General features: G+C 40.5%; 1 protein-coding gene across 1 annotated transcript in view; it reads right to left on the bottom strand.

Annotated features, from left to right (window-relative positions):
• Positions 1 to 20,922, bottom strand: part of MAP3K15 (mitogen-activated protein kinase kinase kinase 15) — a 75,782-nt gene that overhangs the window by 20,779 nt on the left and 34,081 nt on the right. Inside the window, exons 12-18 of the mRNA XM_054714896.1 lie at positions 14,812 to 14,861; positions 13,321 to 13,416; positions 11,231 to 11,318; positions 8,974 to 9,107; positions 6,970 to 7,097; positions 3,873 to 4,003; positions 3,624 to 3,729 (exon numbers count right to left, since the gene is read on the bottom strand). Of these exons, the coding sequence (XP_054570871.1) occupies positions 3,624 to 3,729; positions 3,873 to 4,003; positions 6,970 to 7,097; positions 8,974 to 9,107; positions 11,231 to 11,318; positions 13,321 to 13,416; positions 14,812 to 14,861 (733 nt within the window). The remainder of the gene's footprint in view (positions 1 to 3,623; positions 3,730 to 3,872; positions 4,004 to 6,969; positions 7,098 to 8,973; positions 9,108 to 11,230; positions 11,319 to 13,320; positions 13,417 to 14,811; positions 14,862 to 20,922) is intronic.

Genomic DNA, 20,922 nt, shown 5'->3' on the forward strand with positions numbered 1-20,922 from the left:
TGTGAAGCAACTGAGGCACAGAGTGGTTAAGTAACATGCCCAAGGTCACACAGCTAGCAAGTGATTGAATAGGAATCTTAAACCAAGGATGTTTACAGCCACAGACCAGAAGAGAGTTCCTGTTTTGAGTTTCACTCCTCTGTATTGACCCAAGAAAGATGAAAACATGTGTCCACAAAAAGGCTTGTATGTGTTCATAGCTGTGTCATTCACAATAACCCCCATAGTGGAAATAATCCCAATGACCACTAACTGGTGGGTAGATAAACAGAATGTGACCTAGCCACACAATGGAAGACTATTCAGCCAGAAAAGGAACCAAGTGCCAACATAGACTATAGCACAGTGAACCTCAAAGATTGTACAGTGAAAGAAGCTCCACGCAAAGGACCACACATGCTACCACTCCGTTTCTGGCAAATCTATACAGAGGGTAGATCAGCAGTGGTCTGGGGCTGGGTGGGAATGGGATTTAACTGAAAGGTGGGACAGAGATCTTTTTTGGGGGTGATAGAAACATATGAAACCTAGCTTGTGGTGATGACTGCACAACTAGGAAAATTGACTAGAAACCATTGAATTGTGCACTTTAAATGTGTGCATTTTATGATAATATAAACTATACCTCAATAACTCTAATCAGCAAAAGCAAAGAGGACTGCCCTAACTGGTTTGGCTCAGTGGATAGAGCGTCGGCCTGCAGACTGAAAGGTCCCAGGTTCGAGTCCAGTCAAGGGCATGTACCTTGGTTGCAGGCACATCCCCAGTAGGAGGTGTGCAGGAGGCAGCTGATTGCTGTTTCCCTCTCATCAATGTTTCTAACTCTCTATCCTTCTCCCTTCCTCTCTGTAAAAAATCAACAAAACATTTTTTAAAAAAAGCAAAGAGGACTGATACTGGTCATAAAGGCCCTTTCTCCTGTTCTAGCTGGTTTACACACATATGAAGATCCTTCAGAGGAACACAGGAGGGAGGGTTTCAGACAAAGAAGTTGCTCGAAGCCTTTGGCTCTCCTTTTAGGCTCTGAGAGCCTTTGGGCATTTGCGTGGAAAAGGCCCACTGTGTCCACCCTGAGATTTCTGTTTTGCAAAGAGTAATTATATACAGGGGAATTTTCTACCCAAAATGAGACCTCTTTTTTATTATTCCCCAAACACCCCAGCATCATTTTGCAATGCAAAATCCATGCCTCCTCAAGCCAATTACTTGGGAAAATTTGATATGTGATAATGAATTATACATATCTTTTCTTTGTGATTTTTTTTTTCCTTGGGGATGCTAATTATGAGATAAATTGTTGGGGGTTTTATGCCTTGAAATAAGTTCTTGTCATATCAGAGTCCCTCTTGCTACATTTTGCCAAGCTAATCGGTGGCTTCCAAAGAGGAGGATTTAAGTCATTTTCAATTAAGGTAATAAAAAAATGTTCCAGTCATACGTACATATACACATACTCATATACCTGTTTGAATAAATAAAAATAAAAATAATAAAAATAAATAAATATATCAGAAACAATGAAAATCCAAACTCTTCCTTTGGCAGATTATGGTGGAGTCCTTGATGCAATCTTTTTCCATTTTGAGTGCATGTACCTCCCTGGTTTACAACTGAAAAGTCATTTCTAATGTATAAAAGTTCCCTTTAAATAGGGAATGTGTCTCTATTATGGGCGTCCAATGGCCAACATACAGTAATTCTCTTGTTGAATAAAAGTCTTCCAAAGCTGAGACAGTAATCACCCAAACTAAGGCCAAATCTGTCCACTGCACAGCTTGGTGCTGCAAGGACAGAGAATAATTATCTCGCTTTTATAGCTTATTTCAGAGCTATAAAATCACAAGCACTGTTTCATAATTCCATTAAGCAAGATCTTTGTGATCCTTTTATTATACTTTAGGGCAGTGGTCGGCAAACTCATTAGTCAACAAAGTCAAATATCAATAGTACAACGATTGAAATTTCTTTTGAGAGCTGAAAACCGACTTCTGTGCATGGGCCACGAAGTTTCAATCGCACTGTACGTGCGCGCCCCGCACGTGGTATTTTGTGGAAGAGCCGCACTCAAGGGGCCAAAGAGCCGCATGTGGCTCGCGAGCCACAGTTTGCCGACCACTGCTTTAGGGGATCATAAATCTTTACTTATCTAAAATTAGTACGGAACTTCTTCCCAAAGATGAAAATTTTTGCTATAGTTGCTTTTAAGCAGGAATTTCAAAAAGCCATAGGTAGCTTTTTTAAATTATATATTTTTATTGTTTCAGAGAGGAAGGGAGAGGGAAAGAGAGAAACATCAATGATGAGAGAAAATCATTGATTGGCTGCCTCCTGCATGCCCCCCTACTAGGAATCGAGCCCACAACCCTGGCATATGCCCTTGACCGGAATCGATCCTGTGACCCTTTAGTCCGAAGGCTGATGCTGTATCCACTGAGCCAAACCGGCTAGGGCCACAGGTAGCTTTTGAGCACCATACTACTCATCTGTCTTGTAAATGGAAAGCTAGCTGGCAAATTTTAGACCACTCTGTGACTCCAGTACCTCTCAACACTTAAATGATCCATCACTGACACATGGAAAAGAAGCTCCAATTCCTCAAACCCACTTAGAGAACCATATTCCTGTCCTTGGAAATGTAATCCTATCAAAGCACGAGGTACCAGAATTCACTCAAGTAACAGGCTATTTTTATGACAGACCAATAAGATATCCTACTAAGTTGTCTGAGGAACACTGTTGTTCAGAATTATCAATGATTCCAAATTACATGCTGCTAAACTTGAAAGAGATGCCACCATTTTGCTGATTGCTTAGAAACCCTCAGAAACCTCAGCACTACACTGACCCGAAATTTGAAGGTGTGAACGAAAGAAGCCACCTGCTAACCTGACAAGCTCAGGGGAGGCCTGTGTGGCAGTCTTGAAAACTCAGAGACCTAAAGTAACCACAAAAGATGGTCAGAAAATTAAATATTTAACTACAAACAGGTTATAGTGGGCAGTCATGTCCTAGGCAGATATTTTCCCTGACAAAGATCAACTTAGATCATTTGTCTTTTTGCCTCTAAGATAACATATCTGTGAGATGTCTGGGTAACTTGTAACTTCCTCTTTTGCTGGAGCCCCTGGGGCACAACCAAATGTGGTGGGAGCCAGGACAGATACTTCAAATTCCTTCATTATCATGTTAATTGTTCCTGTACCCACCTAAGTATGTGTCCATCATTTTGCTTTTTATCCAATCCCAGGGGTTTCCCACCGTTTGACTTTATCCCACCTCCTTAATCCGTCACCAATGAATTTCATGTAGCCGACCTATGTCCCTCCTCTGATGGCAATGTATAAATACAGATGTAACCCGCCATTCCTTGGAGCATTATCTCAATTCATTGAGGTTCTGCTTCCCGGCATATGTCGACAGTTTGGCTCAAATAAACTCACTAAAATTCTTTACAGGTTTCAATGGTTTTTTTCGTTAACAAAGGCAAAGAAGAAAGTAAGGCAATCTTGTTGCCACAGTAGCTGGCTACGTGCGTCATCATGACAAAGTTCAAAAAATTTGAAATTTGAGACAATACACTGTTCACTTCAATTATCAACTGCCCACACGCCGGCTCTGCTTACCAGCAAACGTCTCTGCACATGCATTTACTCCTATAAGACGTTTAGAAGTTCCAAAATCGGAGATTTTCACCACTCCACTATAGGTATTCACCAGAACATTATCACCCTGTAGAAAAGAAAGAACATCAAATGCTTAACGACAGATTTCAAAAACAAAAACAAAAACAAAAGCCAAACAGATTTGGACCTTATGAAACAGTGATCTGAGATGCATTTACAAGACCTCTTTGGCTCAGACAAGCAAATTACCTTTATGTCTCTGTGCACAATGTGGTTTTTGTGGAGATAGTTAAGGCCTTCCAGGATCTGCTTAGTGTAGACCTTGAGGGTGGACTCCTTTATCGGCCCCCAATTTGATTGCAAAAGAGAAGAAAGGCTTCCTGGAAATGGACACAGCAGAAAACTCATCAGGGTGACGAAGATTAAGTTCTGAGAGTGCAGGGAAATGAAGTCAGGTGATGTTTTGATCCTAATATAAGCACTCCCACCAAAATCTCTGCAGCTGGGCTAAATGCAATGCCTTTTCCTCCATCTGTTGCCTGTTTCCAAATGAGTGAGCACTGCAGCCAGAGAAGGGACTAGAAGTGAATCAGCACATCAGCCTGACCGGAGGAGGTGGAGAGTGAATTGGAACCACTTGTGACCCTGGAAATTCAGGGGGGCCACCTTTGGGTTTAGCTCTGTTCAGCTGCACCAAGTCAGAAGAAGAGTGCAACAGTTGTTCTCTGACCTTAGGATGGCTGGCCCAACGCTGTAGATCCTGGATATATGTCTCAGCCACTCAGCTTGGATCAAAGCCACATCTTACACCTCACCCTGAGTTCAGAGGTGGACAGGACCAGAGGGAGGGGCTTTTTAGGGCAACAGGGACCAGGATCAACGGAGGCTGGGTCTCTCCATCCTCATTATGAGAAGTCCCCAATGCCAGTTCATAGGGACAGTGACATCTTAGCAACCCCCCTGCAATTATACCATTAAACATTAAACCTTTAGGCCCAAAGTAAACCTCCCTTCACTTTATTCTGATCCTGTTTCAGAGCTCTTTACCCAGAGCTGTGGGGGAAAAAAACACACACCTCGTTATGCCTCAGTTTCCCCATCTGCAAAAGGGGATGTACACATCTATTGTCATCCTTAAACCTCACACCTAGAATATTAATTAATGTGAATAGTAACTGACATATTTTCTGTTAGACTATGAGTAACCTGAGGGAAGAGGAAACTTTATTTCTCTTTAATGTAATCCTCAAAATCAAGCCCACTGTTTGGCTCTTAATATATATTAGTTAGGCTCCTACTATAATAGTAGGCTCTTAATACTTGTTAGTTGAATGAGTAAATACAGATTTCTAACTGAAGTTTTTACATTTGTATCGAGATTGTAATTATCATTATTAATTTTCAAATTATTTAAATAAAGACTTACTGAGTTCTTGCTCTCTGCCACACACCATTTTAAGAGCGTTACATACATTTTCTCATTCAATCCACCCAAACCCTCACTAAGATAGGGTCAATATTCCTCCAATAATTATTACCACACCTGTGGACGAAAAGGGGCCACATGCTAACGTAACTCAGGAAAGGCCTGCGTGGAGGCCTTGCAAACTCAAGAGACCTAAAGTAACTACAAAGGATGGTCTGAAATAAAAACCTTTAATGAAAAAGCAGTTTACAGTGGGTAGTCATGTCCTAGGGTCTATGTCAGTATCTTACCTGACAAAGATCAACTATGATCTTTCCTGAGCCTATTATCTTTTTGCATCTAAGATAACTTACCTGTGGAATGTCAAGGTAACTTTAACTTCCCTTCTTCTGGACCCCGCAGGGCACCGCCACGTAGCCCTGACTGAGACCACAGATTCCCTCATTGTTATTGTTATCAAGTTAATTGTTGACTGTTAACTACCTTACACCCACCTGAGTAAAGAAGCATGTGTCTATCATTTTACTATTTATCCAATCCCAGAGGTTTCCCCATTTGCTTTCTCCCACCTCCCTAATCTATCACCAAATGGATTTTATGTAACCCACTTATGTCTCCTCCTTTGACTGTAATGTATAAAACAAGGTGAGCCCTAGCCAGTCTGGCTCAGTGGATAGAGCATCGGCCTGCGGACTGAAGGGTCCCAGGTTCTATTCTGGTCAAGAGCACATGCCTAAGTTATGTTGCAGGCTTGATTCCCCAGTACGAGGCATGGAGGAGGCAGCCAATCCATTCTCTCTCATCATTCATGTTTCTATTTCTCTCTCCTTCTCCCTTCCTCTCTGAAATCAACAAAAATATATTAAAACAAGGTGAAAAACCGCCATTCTCTGGAGCACTATCTTAATACGTTGAGATTCTGCTTCCTGGAAAATGTCAACAGTTTGGCTCAAATAAACTCACAAAATTTCTTTACAGGTTTTAATGTGTGTGATTTTTTTTTACGTTAACACACCAATTACTGTAGTAACTAGAGGCCCGGTGCAGGGGGAGGAGGGGTCCCTCAGCCTGGGCCACAGGCGCAGGCACCCGGGACCATGGGGTGTGAGGTTTGTCCCTCTCCTGGGCCAAAGGTGCAGGTGCAGCCGCTGGCACCCAGGACCGCTGGTGCCCAGGACCAAGGGGTGGGCGACTTGTCCCTCTCCTGGGCCGCAGCCTGGCTGGTCCTCATTCCTCTCTTGCGAGCTCATTTTGTGCCTGTCTGGTTCCCATTCCTCTCTCCCCAGTGTTGAGTGTCTGAGCCATTACAATGTGAGGGCATGACAACCATTTGCATATTAGCTCTTTATTATATAGGATTGTTATTACTCCAATTTATATTTCATTTAGTCAATCAGAAAACTGAGGGCACAGAGAAGTAAAGAGTTTGCCTGAGGTCACACAACTTGCAGACAGACCAATTCAAATTAGACGATCTGGCTCCAGACACAAGGAACTCATCCTCTTGTACCATACTGCTGCTTTGGGGGATTTTGTAGCTAAAGCACTGGTGTTTGATTTTACTGTCAACATGTTATTTTACAATGTCATTTTAATAAACCTCTGTCCTGCTTTGTCAAAACCACCTTTAAACTCCTAGACTGTGAAGGCCTCAAGACTGGAGACTATGCTTTACTCATCTCTGTCTCCATCACTCAGCCCCAGTAAATCCTCAATGAATATTTGATGATTAAATTAAGAAACCAGAAATCAACTGTTTGTGACATTGGAAAGTGGCATCCAACTCCTCTGAGAAATAAATGCTGCTTTTCCACCTCTGAGAGGCCTGTCATTCTTTAAATGGCAGGATGGATAATGATGTGCATATTATATCCCATCAGTGATTTTCAGAGTGAGACCAGAAGACCAGCGACTACTCACCCCCAGGCACCTGCTCCATGAATATCTTAATGTAGCCATTTTCAGAAACAGAGCCCAGGTACTGAACGACATTGCGGTGCTTGAGGTTCTTATGCAGGGCTATTTCCTCATGAAGAGATTGGGAGTGCCTAGTAGGAAAAACAAAGCCATTGTCACCTGCCAAATCCCAGGGGCTTAGGGTCCACATTATATCACCAGTACCTGCCCTATTGCTGGCCATCACTTCTTTCTGGAAACTTTTCCTCCCTTGGATCCCATGAGCCTAGTCAGCTTCCCACTTGTAAATTAGGGGTAATAATACCAGCCACACAGGGCTGCTGGGGACCAAAGTGGGTCAAATTTCTCAGACACTCATGGAGTGCCTGCTGTGTGGTAGGTACTCATTAAATGGCTGCTGTTGTTATTATCACTAGTGTGTTAAGGCCTGAACTCTTTAACCATCCTTGGCCTCTCTCACCAGCCCCCATGAAGGGTAGTGTTCTAGAAGGTTCTGTCCTCCAGCATTCTAGTCTCATTCTGCAGACTCACTCTAGACTATAGCAGAAGCCACCTAATGGACCTCCCTGTCCCAGCTTCTGGCCTCTTTAAGTTGATTCTATCCCTAGCCACCATACTCCCTCCTCCTAAAACATGTATCTCATCATTTAATTTTCCTTCACAAAGTCCACATAAAGGCCATATTGCTTAACATGGCACAAAAGAGCCTTCAAACTCAGGTCAGACTACATCGTTTAAAATTTTTGCGTCATCTCAAGAACCCTTTACTGCCACTTTCTATATTCAAGTCACAACAGACAATTTGTTGTTCTCTGAATACACCATGCTTAACAGCACTGTTCTTCCCACAGCATAGAATGCCCTGGCCTCCTTTTCTAATAAGCAAACTCCTAGTCATCCCTCAAAGATGATTTATTTTCTCAAACTTGCCACAACTCACCCAGGAAAAGTAATTAATTCCTTTCCTATGCTCTACAAACTCTCCGTGTACCCTTTTTTTTAATATATAACACTTGTCACTCTAGCTTCCAGGCAGGTTTCTGTATTCCCTACCAAACCGGGAGAACCCTGGGATAAGGACAGTATCCTAGTAACCTTTTAGTCTCCAGTGCCAACCCAGAATCTGGCACAGAGAAAGTGCCAAATATCATAAGTTCAGGTTGTAAATTTAGGAAATAGGGCAAAACAGTCTCTAAGGTCCCTTCTAGCTCTGAATCCCAATGAAAAGCTGAAACAACTATAGCAATCAGTTGAAGGAGACGGTACATGCCAGCAATCCTCCCCCCCCCCAAAAAAAAAAACACACACACTTCATAGTCAACACTGCAATGTACTTATTTAGAATTAGGTGGGAAAAATTTTTAAAAGGAATAATCATTTAATTAGACTCTAAAAATGTTGAAGATATGAGTTAGGCTGGAAGAGGTTAATGGGGGGGGGGCGCGGAAAACGAGGACCTATGTAATACTTTCAACAATAAAGATTTTTTAAAAGTTCTAAAAAAAAGAAATGAGTTAGTATTACTGGTGATGAAACACACACACACACACACACACACACAAAAAAAAAAACAACACCCAAAATCTATGTGTGGGGTTGAAAGGCGGGGTATAAAAGAAGTCTGTATTGCAAAAAGCTAATTTTTTTACCACATTTCATTTTCTGTAATGATACACCTGAATAAATGTTAGCTATTTAAAATGGTTACAATGTGAATTAAACCACAGAGTCACTATGTAAAAATATAAAACTGCAGACTAGTTGATGGGTGGAAATAAAACTAGTTTTCTTTTAAAGTATGACTGCAATCCCCATGCCTCTTGGTTCCATTTTCTCTATTTATAATATGCAGAGAACAAAAGTAAATCACCCTTATTACAAGAGAATTGCAAATTTTTTGATGACATAATGTTCTCATCCTTAAATCCTTTGCACCATTGGTGGTGGACATGGGATTTAGTTGTGGAGGTAATGACTGAAGAAATGTGGAAGGTCTGCCCCACTTGCCTGCAATCTTTCTCTGGGATTTCTTTGATGGCTATCCGTATTTGATTACTCAGGTCTCTCCCGGCATACACGATCCCGTATGAGCCTTTCCCCAGCACAACTCGATTACCATTCAGATCAAGGTCATACTCATACTAAAGAAGGAAAAGCAAGATAAAAAAAGCACACCACTTGTGGAGAAGTTCCATAACAGCCCAAACATTGTACTGCAATTTTTATTTTTTAATTATTTTTATTATGTCTTTATTGATTTCAGAGAGGAAGGGAGAAGGGAGAGAGAGAGAGAAACATCAATGATGAGAGAGAATCATTGATTGGCTGCCTCATACATGTCCCCTACTGGGGATCAAGTCCGCAACCTGGGCATGTGCCCTTGACCAGAATCAAACCTGGGATCCTTCAGTCCACAGGTTGACGCTCTATCCACTGAGCCAAGCCAGGTAGGGCTGTACTGCAATTTTTAAAAACTTCTGAAGCCTAAGGAAAAAAAGGAAAAAAAAACAACAACTTCTGAAGCCTGGCTGGTGTGGTTCAGTGGCTGAGCTTCGATCCATGAACTAGGAAGTCATAGTTCCATTCCTGGTTAGGGCTTAATCCTCAGTAGGGGGCTTGCAGGAGGCAGCTGATCAATGATTCTCTCTCATCATTGGTGTTTCTATCTCTCTCTCCCTCTCTGAAATCAATAAAAATATACTTAAAAAATAAATAAGAACTTATGAATAATGTTCAGCACCAAGCAAGTCACATTTCTTAGGTTATGTTCTTTTAGTTAAATACTTATTTTAAAGGGGTAGAATTCTTAGTTACCCATATATTCATAACATGATTTTATGAAATAGAATCCAAGAAATTAAAAAATATGGCTCATCTGAAACTTAGCTGGCTCACCCTTTGGAGATTACTCCCATTTTAATGCTGCAATTTAAAAATGGTTCTTAGCATGTTAACTACCCCAAATAGGTGTTTTCCTGCATGATCTCTTACCAACTTGTTAGAAAACAAACCTCTTTCTTTAACCCAGAAAGAATGGGAAGGTCAATAAAATTAAATTTGTCTTAATACAAAGTACATATGCTGGGCCTCCTCCCCTCCTTTGGATGTATAAATCCAGCATTACATATACTTTACATATTAACCTATAATTAGGAGCTATTTTGTTCCCAAAAACTTATCATCAAAAGTTGGTGCGCAGCTGCATTCTAGTTCAGCGGTTGCCAATTGGTGGTCCGCAGACCACTGGTGGTCCATGAAGTCCGAAAGGTTGGCGACCACTGTTCTAGTTGATTCTTCTTGAGCATTAAAACAAATGGAGCTCTATGCTGAGCAATACTTACATAAAGCAGAAGCAACAACGGATTATTTCTGTTGCTTCTTATGCTCTACTGTGCTGACTTATGGAAGTACAGAGAACAGCGTGCATGCATGCCTCTTTGCATCTACTTCTAGAGGTGCTCATGACAATTAAGGTTACTAATGAGTCCCCATTACTGTCTGATTAAACCAGACATCATCAGTCTGCTCCATAAAAGGTTTTTATCACACACCTTTCTCTGGCCCACATCTGTTACCTTCAAAGTACATTCCTTAGTTCATTCCTACAATAAACATTGATTCTAAGCTAAGAATTCAAATATTAAAATGACCCCTTTATATTTTTTCTGAAAGAAGCTTCAAGGAATTAATTTCAGTGTAATTTGAAAGTATAATAAAATTCCATTAAATTGTAATCATTGGGAGAACCTGAATTAATGGCAAATCTGAATAATTGAGCAAGATTTAAATATATGTGTAATGGTGTACTACAACTGTGCTGTTCAAAAGAGCTTATGATGATCCTATTTTCTTAAAAATGATTTAAAAATTGTTATATTTAATTTATTATATGCAAGTAGCTATAACTAAAGTCATTGTAGGCATAAATGAAAAAGTCTGCTTCTAGTTGGTCAACCATTTATCTTGTAATCTCACGAACATGATTAATTGGCTTAGAAAAAACTTATCCAGAGGTTGTGTATAACAGAAAATTTTAGTCTAGTCTATGCCAAAGTTTTCTTAAACATCCTGGCTGAGAGTTGTTCTATAGAGATGCATTAAACTTAATCTCTGAAAGCCATGGATAGTGATGGTTAGCTCGTTCATAAATGAGTATTTTTAAATATACATATAAACATTTTTCACAAAAAAATGCCGTATTTTCTTTAAGCATCAAAGATACAAAAAATAACTTTTTCCATGTTCTAGGTATTCTGTGACTCACCTCTAAGGTGTCCCCATCAGTGTCTTCTTCCAGCTGCACTGTATTGACCACTTCATTTGTTATCATCTCTTTGACCAAAGAACAAAATCTACAACAGCAAATGTCACAAAGATGCTGCTAATTATGATCACTTTTATTCCATAACTTTAGCCATCTTACATTAAACTACAATAAAATATAAAACAAGTTTTATAAGTTCATGGAACAATCAATCCACTCCTTGATTTGACATGGTAATTTAAAAATATATATATTTTATTGCTTTTTTACAGAGAGGAAGGGAGAGGGACAGAGAATTAGAAACACCAATGAGAGAGAAACATCCATCAGCTGCCTCCTGCACACCCCCTACTGGGGATGTGCCCGCAACCAAGGTACATGCCCTTGACTGGAATCGAACCCTGGGACCCTTCAGTCCGCTGGCCGATACTCTATCCACTGAGCGAAACCGGTTAGGGCTTGACATGGTAATTTAATGATTGTAATCTAGTTCAAATGCTGACATGATTCTTGAATCCCTTCTATCCAGTATCCCCACCAACTGGCTAGCCAATTGATGCTTGAACACTCTAGTGATGGAGAAGTCATTACCACATAAGGCACCTCATTCTTTGAAAAACTCAATGAGAAATGCTTCACTTATATTGAACTAAGACTTCTTTTATGTGGGTCTCATCCACAGACTCCTTAGAATTAATCCCCTTTTCATATAACAGCCCATTGGAAAAAGTACTTAATTTTACTATGTCCCTATTAAGTTTTTCCTCCTTGTTCCCTCAATGTTTCCCACAGGACTTGTTTGTGAGTCATTCCACTAACATAATTCTTCAAAAGTGTTCCTGGATTACTCTTTTTTTTTTTTTTTTTTAAAGGCAAACACATTTTTTTAAATATATTTTATTGATTTTCTACAGAGAGGAAGAGAGAGGGATAGAGAGTTAGAAACATCGATGATAGAGGAACATCGATTAGCTGCCTCTTGCACACCCCCTACTGGGGATGTGCCCGCAACCAAGGTACATGCCCTTGACCGGAATCGAACCTGGGACCCTTGAGTCCGCAGGCCGACGCTCTATCCACTGAGCCAAACCGGTTTCGGCCCTGGATTACTCTTTAAGTCTGTCCCCATGACAGTGTTCCAGGGATGATTTAATCATTACTAAGGACAGTGGGGCCATCAACTCTCAAGTTGTAGGCACTCTAGTTATTGGTTGGAAATAAGGTCTTTTACAGGGGAGGTGTGAGTAGGAAATGCACAAGGTGGCCTCATCATTCTGCTGACACAGATTAAGCTTAATATCAACTATTATGCATAAATTTTTCTCAAAAATCCTACTGGGCCATATCAGTCACTTCCTAGATTTGGATAGTTGTTTATTTGCATACAAGTGATTTGACTAATTAGAAACTTTTTTTTAGAGTTACCATAAGACCCCAACAAATTGAAATTTGGCTCTAAGAGAAATGAAAACATGTCTACACAAAAACTTATGTGCAAATGTTCATAACAGCATTATTAGTAATAGCCCAAAAGTGGAAACAACCCAAATGCCTTTAATTGATGAACATATAAATTAAATGTGGTCTATTCATACAATTGAATATTCTTCAGCCACAAAAAGGTATGAAGTACTGGTACATGCTACAACACAGATGAATTGAAAATTTTATATTAAGTGGAAGAAGCCAGTCACAAAAGACCACATACTGTATTTTATTTATATGAAATTATCAAGAATAAGCAAATCTATAGAGACAGAAAGTAGATTAATGGTTGCATAGGGCTGAGGTTGAAGGGAAAATGGGGAGTGACTGTTAAATATTGAGTTTCTTTTGGGAGTGATGAAAATATTCTAAAATTAGATGTGGTGATTATTGCAAAACTGTAAATATACTAAAAAGAACATTAAATTGCATACTTTAAATGTCTGAATCATGTGGTATGTGAATCATATCTCAATAAAGCTGTAAAAATATTTTTCCTTAAGTTAAAATTTCAGGAAAGCAAATAAATATTTTTCACAACAAAGGCCCTTTTAAAATGATTCACCATAACTAGATTGCAAATACTTGAACCAGGTATAACTCACCTATTACAGTGCTCTTCGGTGGAAAAGCAGATTTGAAAGTCATCAGAGTTATCATAGATGTGAAGAAGGCAACAATGTCCATCAAATTCGGATATGCTGTAAAAATTCAAAACATTAAGAATGTTCTTATATGTGTTATATTAATTTTTAAATTTAGGGAACAATCTAATAACAGCTTTTCTTCGCCTTTTGCAAAATTTTAAGGTTTATTGTTTTAATGACTTTAAACAGTAGGGACATTTATCTTGCTTATGTTTGAGTTTATATTCATCAACTGACTTTATTATGTATGAAGAACTTACTATATATTCGTATGGGCAACAGGAAAGGGGATAAAATATAGTATTATATTTTATAATTTCACAAGACAGGAAAGGTATTTGTGAAATAATTTATTATAATATAGGAATTTCTAGACTTCAAAAACACCCTACTTTTTTCTTAAGTTATTTCTCTCCCTTTAAACTAAAGTGATGTAGACTTTATGCTACAAGTGACTCATTCAGTGGCCTGTGGACTCAGAATCAGAGAAAGGACATAGAGCTGTGTAGTGCAAGCCCTTAATTTGGTGGAATCTAGAAGAAACTGAGACCTAGACAGGCTGTGACTTTCTCAAGGTCAAACAGCAAAAAAGGGATTAGAACTCACAGCTACTTCAGACCTGCTCCCACCCTCAGATGTGCTGACAGGGTGAGACTCAAGAGTAGAGCTGTAAAAATTTGTAAAATTTGAGGCTTGAAGTCTAGACCAAAATGGTCACCACTGCTGAACCGAAGAGCAAGCACCACACCTCTCCTCAGAACACCCAACCCCACCCCTTCACTAATAACAATGTCCAGGAGACCTCAGCCAAGTGTCATTACCAAGTAACTCCCAGCTTTAGTTTGGCGAGGGGTGGAGGGGGGTGGGGGTAGGACGGGGGTAGGGGGGGCGGGTTGTCCCTGAGAACTTGCACAGTATTGGATCAAAGAAAAAAAATACTTTCTCTTTCTATAGATATAATTTCATTATTTTTTTTTGAAGTTTGAGATAAGAGAGTCTGGTCTATTACATAGAAAAAAGACACTGAAGCATGCAATAGACTGCCAATTTCAGAGGGAAGGAGGGGGCAGGAAGAGATTAACCAAAGAACTTATATGCATATATGCATAACTCATGGACAGACAATAGTGCAGTGAAGGCCTGGGGAGGGGGAGGGAGCAGACTGGAGGGGGGTGAATGGGGGACAAAAAGGGGTTATCTATAATACTTTCAAAATAATTATAAATTTAAAAAAAAATGCAAGTTAAAATACCCCTCCCCCCAAAAAAAAAAACTACTCTGTAATAACAAGCCAAGAAGTCATTACTAGCAATACATTATGAATTAACTCAGGTAGGGTAACAAAAGAGAAAATAGTACAATATCACATTATAAATAAGTGGAAACATTAAAGTAATAAAAAATCATTATCTGTATTAAAAATAATTACATTTTATCTTATATTCTTACCTTATTCCCTTGATGGAAGTGGCTGCAAAATTCCATTCATGGGTTTGTTTCTGCAGGCATCAAAGACAAAAGTCAGTAGCTTGATTTTTTCCATGCAAAGAATAATTTTTGGTTTCATTCTATAGTCAATCACTTCTGCTATTTTACTTTTTAAAAATACATATATTTTTATTGATTTCATAGAGGAAGGGAGAGGGAGATAGAAACATCAATGATGAGCAAGAGAATCACTGACTGGTGCCTCCTGCACGCCCCCTACTGAGGATCGAGCCCATATCCCGGGCAAGTGTCCTGACCAGGAATCAAACTGTGACCTCCTAGCTCATAGGTCAACACTCAACCACTGAGCCACACCAACCTGGCTGCTATTTTACTTTCAATAGAGGTTTAGGGGTTAGAACAATATATTTTGCATAATTTGGAAACCAGAGGCATTTTCTAATGTATTATAAACATTCATTTGTTATCTCTAATCCCGTTTAAAGCAAATTATCTAAATTTGAAATAGAAACAATAAGCACATAAGTACACAATGACCGGCCTTTCATCTTCTCTCAACATATCAGGAACATTCTAAAATGAGTGTGAGAACAGCCCACCTAAGGTGAGTGACCTGAAAAAAATGTTTGGAGAAGCAAGAATGTGGCTGACACCAGTCAGTGTTCACCAATCTTTATTTCTTTTTCTATCTGGGCACATAACTAGAACACTTTTCACAGCCTCCCTTGCAATTAGGTGGGACATATATTGGCCTTCTGACCAATGGGATGCAAGCAGGAGTGATGTGCATCACCTGCAGGCCTGGCTCATAAAACCCTCCACAGGAGTGTTCTATATTCTTTCCCCACTCACTACAAGATGGAATGGGAACCCTGCCAATCTGTATAGCATATGAGACATAGATAAACTTTTATCATGTTAATACACTGACATTTGGGGGTTATTTGTTTTAGCAGCTAGCCTTCCATGACTAACTGCAATTTCAATTTGTACAAGATGCACTTAAAAAAAAAATAACTGTCTCCTCCTTCCACCACTACTTCCTGTCCTTAAACTTTGCACAAAACTGAGCCTCAGAAGGAATGTCTGAAATCCCAGTTTCAGTGGCCATAGACGATATTACCAATACATCACAACAATAATTTAAAATAAGAAAATACATTAGATTAGTCTGAAGAATATCACAAATTACCAGCTACATCCCCCCATCCCCCAGAAGAGAGTATAAGAGCCAAATGACTGAGTGTATCGCTCAGGAGAACAGTTACAAGCAGTTGGGTGACAAATTTCTTGAAGCCATGACAACAGGAACAACTGGGAGGATGGTTCCCAATGGGAAAAGATCCATTCATACATGTTTATTAAGCACCTGTTATGAGCCATATGATAGAGTGAGGGAGGTGGGCAATAAATTAAATAGCAAATTAATAGCATGATGGAGAATGAAGAGTGCTGCAAAGAAAAATAAAGCAGGGAAGGGCATTAAAGTGGGGCAGGAGGTCATGATGCTAAACCAGATCTTCAGGGAAGGCCTGATGACTTTGAACAGAAAAAGTGAGGGTGAAGGAATGAGCCATGCAGATATCTGGGGGAACAGTACCAAGCAGAGAGAACAGCACGTGCAAAGGCCCTGAAGCAGCAGTGTACTTGGCATGTTTGGGGACCAGTAAGGAGTGGTCTGAGTGGACTGAGTAAGGGGGTAGTGGTAGAGGAGGTTGGAGAATTCATGAAGATCACGCAGGGCCTTGGAGGCCATCATCAGGACTTCAGCTTCTACTCTGAGATGGGAAGCCACCTAAGGATGTAAAAGATAAAAGCCATGACAGCAGACCCAACCATGTAGAGAGATTGAGTGTATTTCAGAGGAAAGGTGTATTCAAAGGCACTGAAAGAGGGTAGTGTTGAAGAGCAGGAGTCTGCCTTTGGATTCAGGTACAGAAATATGAACCAGGGCAGATACAAGAGAGCCCTGTCTGACCCACATGCCCAGCAAGAGGCTGCATGTTTATAGAAAGCTCAGCCACACAAGTTTTCAAAGTATTCCCAGATGGTAGGTTTACTCTAGGGTACCTTTAGGGAACTTCTCAATTTGGGAGAAAGATTTACTAGTTAAGAAAGTAAACAATAGGGACCTTCCCTCTTTCCCTTTATGTAATAATCAATAGGCATTTGGGGAGGGGACCTGATTTGTAGGACCTATGGGTATAAAAACATAGAAGTCATGCATGGGCTGGCAATGCAGTCGGGGAGACATTTAGGAAAACTGATAAATAAGTGACAGGATGTACTTTGTACATGATACAGGCAATGGGGTAGCCTATAGACATTCAGTGGAAGGGTGGTCAGAGATGCCTTTATAAAAGTTAAACCTGGGTAATTAGAAAAAGAAATTCCAGGGAGGAAGAAGGATGAAAGCCAAAGTGCCAATGTGAGCCCTGCAGTGCCAGCCTGGGGACAGTAGGATGGAATAGTAACTGCTATTCTGACTTCTACTGCCACAGAGACTTTTGCCTGTTCTAGAATATTACATAAATGAAACTGTCGAGTCTGTGCTCTTTCATAATCTGCAAGTGGAGCTTGTCAGGAACTTTGGTAGGGAAGGCAGAACTGGATGCACTGTTCCTGCTTTGGTGTCCTGGTGGGTCAACTGTCACTGAGTACTTGATCAGGAAAGCCACAACTGTTTTCCTCCTGTTCGAGCCTTCTGTAAAGCAGTGTCCTGATCTTTTCTGAGAGGGGATATTTAATCATATCTAAATCACGAGAAGGAAATACCTTCAAGATTGTAGCATTCCATGTCAGAGTCAGAAGCCCTGAGTAGCCAAGACCGGTTTGGCTCAGTGGATAGAGCGTTGGCCTGCGGACTCAAGGGTCCCAGGTTCGATTCCGGTCAAGGGCATGTACCTTGGTTGCGGGCACATCCCCAGTAGGGGGTGTGCAGGAGGCAGCTGATCGATGTTTCTCTTTCATTGATGTTTCTAACTCTCTATCCCTCTCTCTTCCTCTCTGTAAAAAATCAATAAAATATATTTTTTTAAAAAAAGAAGCTCTGAGTAAAAGTGCACAGGAAGCAGAGGCAGGGTGGGCTATGGAGAAATGGGCTAGGAAGTCGGAGGGAGGCATGCCTCCAAGATCCCCTGGGCCCCACTTTTGGGGAGGAATCTTGGGCGTCTACGGCAATTTTGTGTTAAGAGCACAGACTTCTTGTGTAAGTTTGTCCTGTTTCTGACATAAGTATAAAAGGTACCCCTAAAAAAGGGCTTCCCAAATCCAGCAGCCCTACCTGTGGGGACAGTGTTGGTGGCCATTATGTGCTTGTTGGTGACTTTGGGGCCCAGGAGGAGCTGAGGGAGAAGTGCTGCATTTGCCTCTGCCCCGTGCGACCTTGCATCAATGTGCTGCATGCAGCTTGTGCTAGTTTGGGAAGGCCAATTTCTCACATCTCTTCCTAATCTCACACTTGGTGACCCAATGTAGCTTGTTTGAAAGTGGCCACGGTCGGAGAATTTATACCATAGAAATCAGCGAGCATGACAAGTCAGCCCTCTGCTCCTGTGTCCGTGGGAGAGCTGGTTGTTAAACATTGACCAGCATAAGTTCCTGTATCCTTGGCTAATAAACCACAACTTAATTTCATCTTATGGAGATGCTGTGTGTGGGTGAACATGTGCATACGTGTGATCTCTCCCACCATTCACAGCCCATGGGGAAAAAATGCAACAACACTGTGTAGAAAAATGTCATCTCACTCTAGGAAAATACGCTTGCTTTCACAATCTGCAGAATTTCAAAATTCAACATGAGGGCAAAAACAAAGGCTTCCTCTCAAAGAAAAAAGGCAATTTATATTTCTCTCAGATGTATGCTCTGACAACTATAAACACTTGTATGAAACATTTCATCAGTCAAGGAAAACTAACAGTTGCTGCTTATATAGTTCTTTTCCAGTTCTTATTATGAACTTTATACAAACAAAGTAAAACATTTACAACTAGTGAGGTAGTATATGTACCAAAGGAAATTTCCATTAAGGGCCAGCCACCAGGATTCAAATGAAGTAGGCAAAGTTTGAAGAATTCCATGAGACCAAAACAATTTTGCTGCAAAAGTATGAAGAGTGCCGAAACCGGTTTGGCTCAGTGGGTAGAGCGTCGGTCTGCGGACTGAAGGGTCCCAGGTTCGATTCCGGTCAGGGGCATGTACATTGGTTGCGGGCACATCCCCAGTAGGGGGTGTGCAGGAGGCAGCTGGTCGATGTTTCTCTCTCATCGATGTTTCTAGCTTTCTATCCCTCTCCCTTCCTCTCTGTAAAAAATCAATAAAAAATATTTTTAAAAAAAGTATGAAGAGTAACTTTAATACGATTAATTTTTCTTACAACTACATGTCATAACATGAGCTATTTTGTACCTATATCAATGGAATAGTGAAATTACAGGTCAGAATTTTGAAAATTCTCATGTCACAGTGCCATGAATGATACAAAGAAAATAAGCAAAGTTGGTCTCTGGTATAAGAATTCCAACACTGAGAACAGAGTGCTTCATGGAGATAGTGTCTGGAAAGAGGCACAAAGGAAGCATGAACAGGGTTTTGGTGGGTGAGTCTCTTTCTTGACCTGCACTGAGTACCCACGTATGTTTACTTGGTCAAAATCCATAATTTATGATTGATGCACTTTTCTGTGTCTACATAATCCTATCCTATATAATAAAAGGCTAATATGCAAATTGACCAAACGGCGGAATGACTGGTTGCTTTGATGCGCACTGACCACCAGGGGGCAGACACTCAATGCAGGAGCTGCCCTCTGGTGGTCAGTGTACAGCTCAGCCAGAAGCCCTGAGCTGGGCTCACAGCTGGTGAGCACAGCAGCAGTGTCAGGAGCCTCTCCCACCTCTGCAGCAGCGCTAAGGATGTCCGACTGCCAGCTTAGGCTCACTCCTGAGGGCTCCAGGATTGGAGAGGGTGCAGGCCAGGCTGAGGGACCCCCCTCCCCAAGTGCACGAATTTCATGCACTGGGCCTCTAGTACTTCAATAAAAGGCTAAAAACTCAACCCAAAGAGGCAAATTTAATAGAAGACACATGCATTCTTAATGACCATGTATGTATTTTATTATAGCTTTAATTTTTCTCTTTTATACTGAAATATTTAATGCACACAGGGCAGGAAAAAAAAGCCCCAAGCACATTATGGCGGCTTGTCTTCACTAATAGCTGCTGACTCTATTATCAAGGAGAAGATTGCTTCACTATTAAATATTAGACAAGTTTACTGGCTTAGGCTTGTATTATGGACTGAATGTCTATGTCCCTTCCAATTCATCTATTAGATCCCTAACCCCCAATGTGATGGCATTTAGAGGTGAGGTCTTTCAGAGGTAATTAAGTCACAAGGGTGGAGCCCTCATGATAGGATTAGTACCCTTATATGAAACAGGAGAGAGCTCCCCGTCTCTCTTTCACTCACGTGAAGACAAACCAAAACCACCATCTACAAAGCACAAAGTGGGCTCTCACCAGAACCTGACTATGGGGGGACTCTGATCTTAGACTTTCTAGCCTCCAGAACTACAAGAAATAAATTTCTATTAAGTCACTCAGTCTATGGTATTGTTGCAGCATCTCAAGCAGATGAAGACAACTTGAGATATCATTCATGACTTAGGTTTAATTATTATTTAAAGAACTGCACATATTTAATATGCATAACCTTATGAGTTTAGATGTATGTACACCCCCATGACATCATCACCACAATCAAAGTAATAGACATATCCATCACCCCCCAAAGTGTTCTTGTGTCCCTTGGTTTTTGTTTTTATATGTGTGTGTGTTCAGAAAACATAACATGGGATTTACCCTCTTAAATTTTGAAGGGCACAATACCATATTGTTAACTACAGGCACTAAGTTGTACAGCAGATGGTTGTAGTGTATTCAAATAGCATAAGTCAAATTTACACCCATTAACAATGGGAAATTGTATCATTACTATTACTGATAAGGAATTTCTAATATGATACTGAGCCTCTACTCATTGTCCAATGTAGCACTTCATTTTTTTAAAGATATCACCTGATTAAAATAATTTGCCCACACTCTTAGT

Source organism: Eptesicus fuscus, chromosome 1, assembly GCF_027574615.1.
Source record: "Eptesicus fuscus isolate TK198812 chromosome 1, DD_ASM_mEF_20220401, whole genome shotgun sequence".
Lineage (NCBI taxonomy): Eukaryota > Metazoa > Chordata > Mammalia > Chiroptera > Vespertilionidae > Eptesicus > Eptesicus fuscus.